At 37.3% G+C, this 1,892-nt stretch overlaps 1 protein-coding gene across 1 annotated transcript; it reads left to right on the top strand.

Moving 5' to 3' along the window:
• The first annotated feature begins 282 nt into the window (after positions 1 to 282).
• On the top strand, positions 283 to 1,392 carry LOC122049311. Its single transcript, XM_042610711.1, has 2 exons — positions 283 to 879; positions 1,093 to 1,392. Exons 1-2 carry the CDS (start codon positions 292 to 294, stop codon positions 1,096 to 1,098), a joined length of 594 nt encoding a protein of 197 aa, XP_042466645.1. The 5' UTR covers positions 283 to 291; the 3' UTR covers positions 1,099 to 1,392.
• The last annotated feature ends 500 nt before the right edge of the window (positions 1,393 to 1,892 follow it).

Here is a 1,892-nt window from a genome sequence, read left to right as displayed (position 1 = left end):
ATTCTCTTTAAAAAGAGAATTATTACCCAATTTTAAAATAATTAAAATCGTCTTTTAATTTAAAAAATCATATATCTCTCCATCTCCCCCCATTATTTTTTAATTCTTGTCTCATCTTTATTTTATTGATGAGTGTTTGAACAATAAAATGATATAAAATTTCTTGTTGAATTTAAGAAAATAAATAAAACTTAAATATATATATTTTTTAAAAAAATATTATTTATAACACTAACTTAGGGATATTTTGAAAAGGCAAAAAAAACTTTGTTAAAGAAAACAAAATTATCCATGGTCTGCTGGTTGTCTTCTTCTATGCCTATAAAACCGCACAGAGTCGAGATTGGATCTGTTCACGGTGGTCCAGAGGCGAAAACCATGGCGATCGCCCTCCGCTTCCTCTCCGTCGCCACCTTCCTCTTCCTGCTGACCTCCTCGGCCGTTGCGTCCGCTGGAGTTCACGATCTCCTCAAGAAGTTCGGCCTCCCCAAGGGCCTCCTTCCCCATTCGGCCAAGAACTACTCCCTCGCCCAGGACGGTTCCTTCGTGGTCCGGTTCAAGCACCCATGCTATGTCATGTTCACCGACGACCTCGTCTACTACGAAGATACAATTACCGGGCATATCTCGTACGGCTCCCTCTCCGGGATCAAAGGCATCCAGGTCGAGAAGCTCTTCGTCTGGCTCCCCATCTCCAGCTTCATTGCCGTCGCCGACGCGGACTCGAAAGCCATCCAGGTCAACATGGGCTTCCTCACCGAGACCATCCCGTGGAAGAAGTTCAAGGAGATCCGCGATTGCCGGAAGAAGCGGCTGCAGATGGCCTCCAACCGCCGCAACGCCGATCTCTTATCTGACGAACTGTTTGCAGCTGCTGAGGTCCGTTCGGGTTTCTCTCTTCCTTTTGCTTTGGTAAATTACTTAGATCACGTTTAGGTGTTTCTCAGTAATTAAAATTGTCTGTTGTCTCCATGGATGCCATATATATCTGCACTTTTGCTTCTAACTTAACCTGATGGAACACATCTATAGATTGCTCTTTCTGTCAATTCCTCTCTAAATCGATTAATTTTGTGCGTATTTAATATGAAGGTTTAAACTGGAAGCAATTTGGAGGTCTTATGCTGCAGCTTAATTTTCCATTATGTGTGTGCAATAATAATAATCTAGCAATATCTTCGGTATAAATGCATCGTCCAGCTGCGTCAGTCAGGGCCCTGCGAGCTCATTCCATTGCCTTGGGTTCATGGCTCTCACAGTCTGTCACAAATGAAGGGAGACCCTATTTATATCTATTTGGTAAAAGACGAAATCTGAACAACTGTTTCGTAGTCTTTGTGAGGATTTGACTTTTACTGTCATGTGATAAATAACTCTCGGTAGTCCTATTTATATCTATACCTAACGTGATGCTGAACATATTTATGCATGAGTATTTTAATTTTTCCTATTTATATTTATGTGATAAAAGATAATTTATTTACTCTAAGTGTTTCTATTAATTTACTTCTAGATTAATACGGAGGAGATAGATTATAGATAACTACTAATCATTAATACATCTGATCAAGGTATAAAAAAAGGCATGCTCCAATACATTGAATTTTATTTCCAAGATCTTATGTGACAATATCCAATATAGAGGTGAATCTATTTACATTCATGTGTATTTACTCCCCTATTTATATCCATCATCTTTTATTAAAAAAAAAATTGAGCAAAAAAAAAAGTAACTTGAGTCAACTATTCAAACTTGTTTGATAAAATAATTGATTTAAGTTAAGTTAAATTAGAGTCTAAAATGATCAAAATTATTAATAATAATTATTCAAGTTTAGTTTTGTTTCTTTTTTATGAGCTTAAGTTTCATTTGTTTAGATGTTATCGAGATT

The sequence above is a fragment of the Zingiber officinale genome, chromosome 2B (assembly GCF_018446385.1).
Source record: "Zingiber officinale cultivar Zhangliang chromosome 2B, Zo_v1.1, whole genome shotgun sequence".
NCBI lineage: Eukaryota > Viridiplantae > Streptophyta > Magnoliopsida > Zingiberales > Zingiberaceae > Zingiber > Zingiber officinale.
Note: the sequence above shows the minus strand (reverse complement) of the source record. Positions and strands in the feature narration are given on the sequence as shown.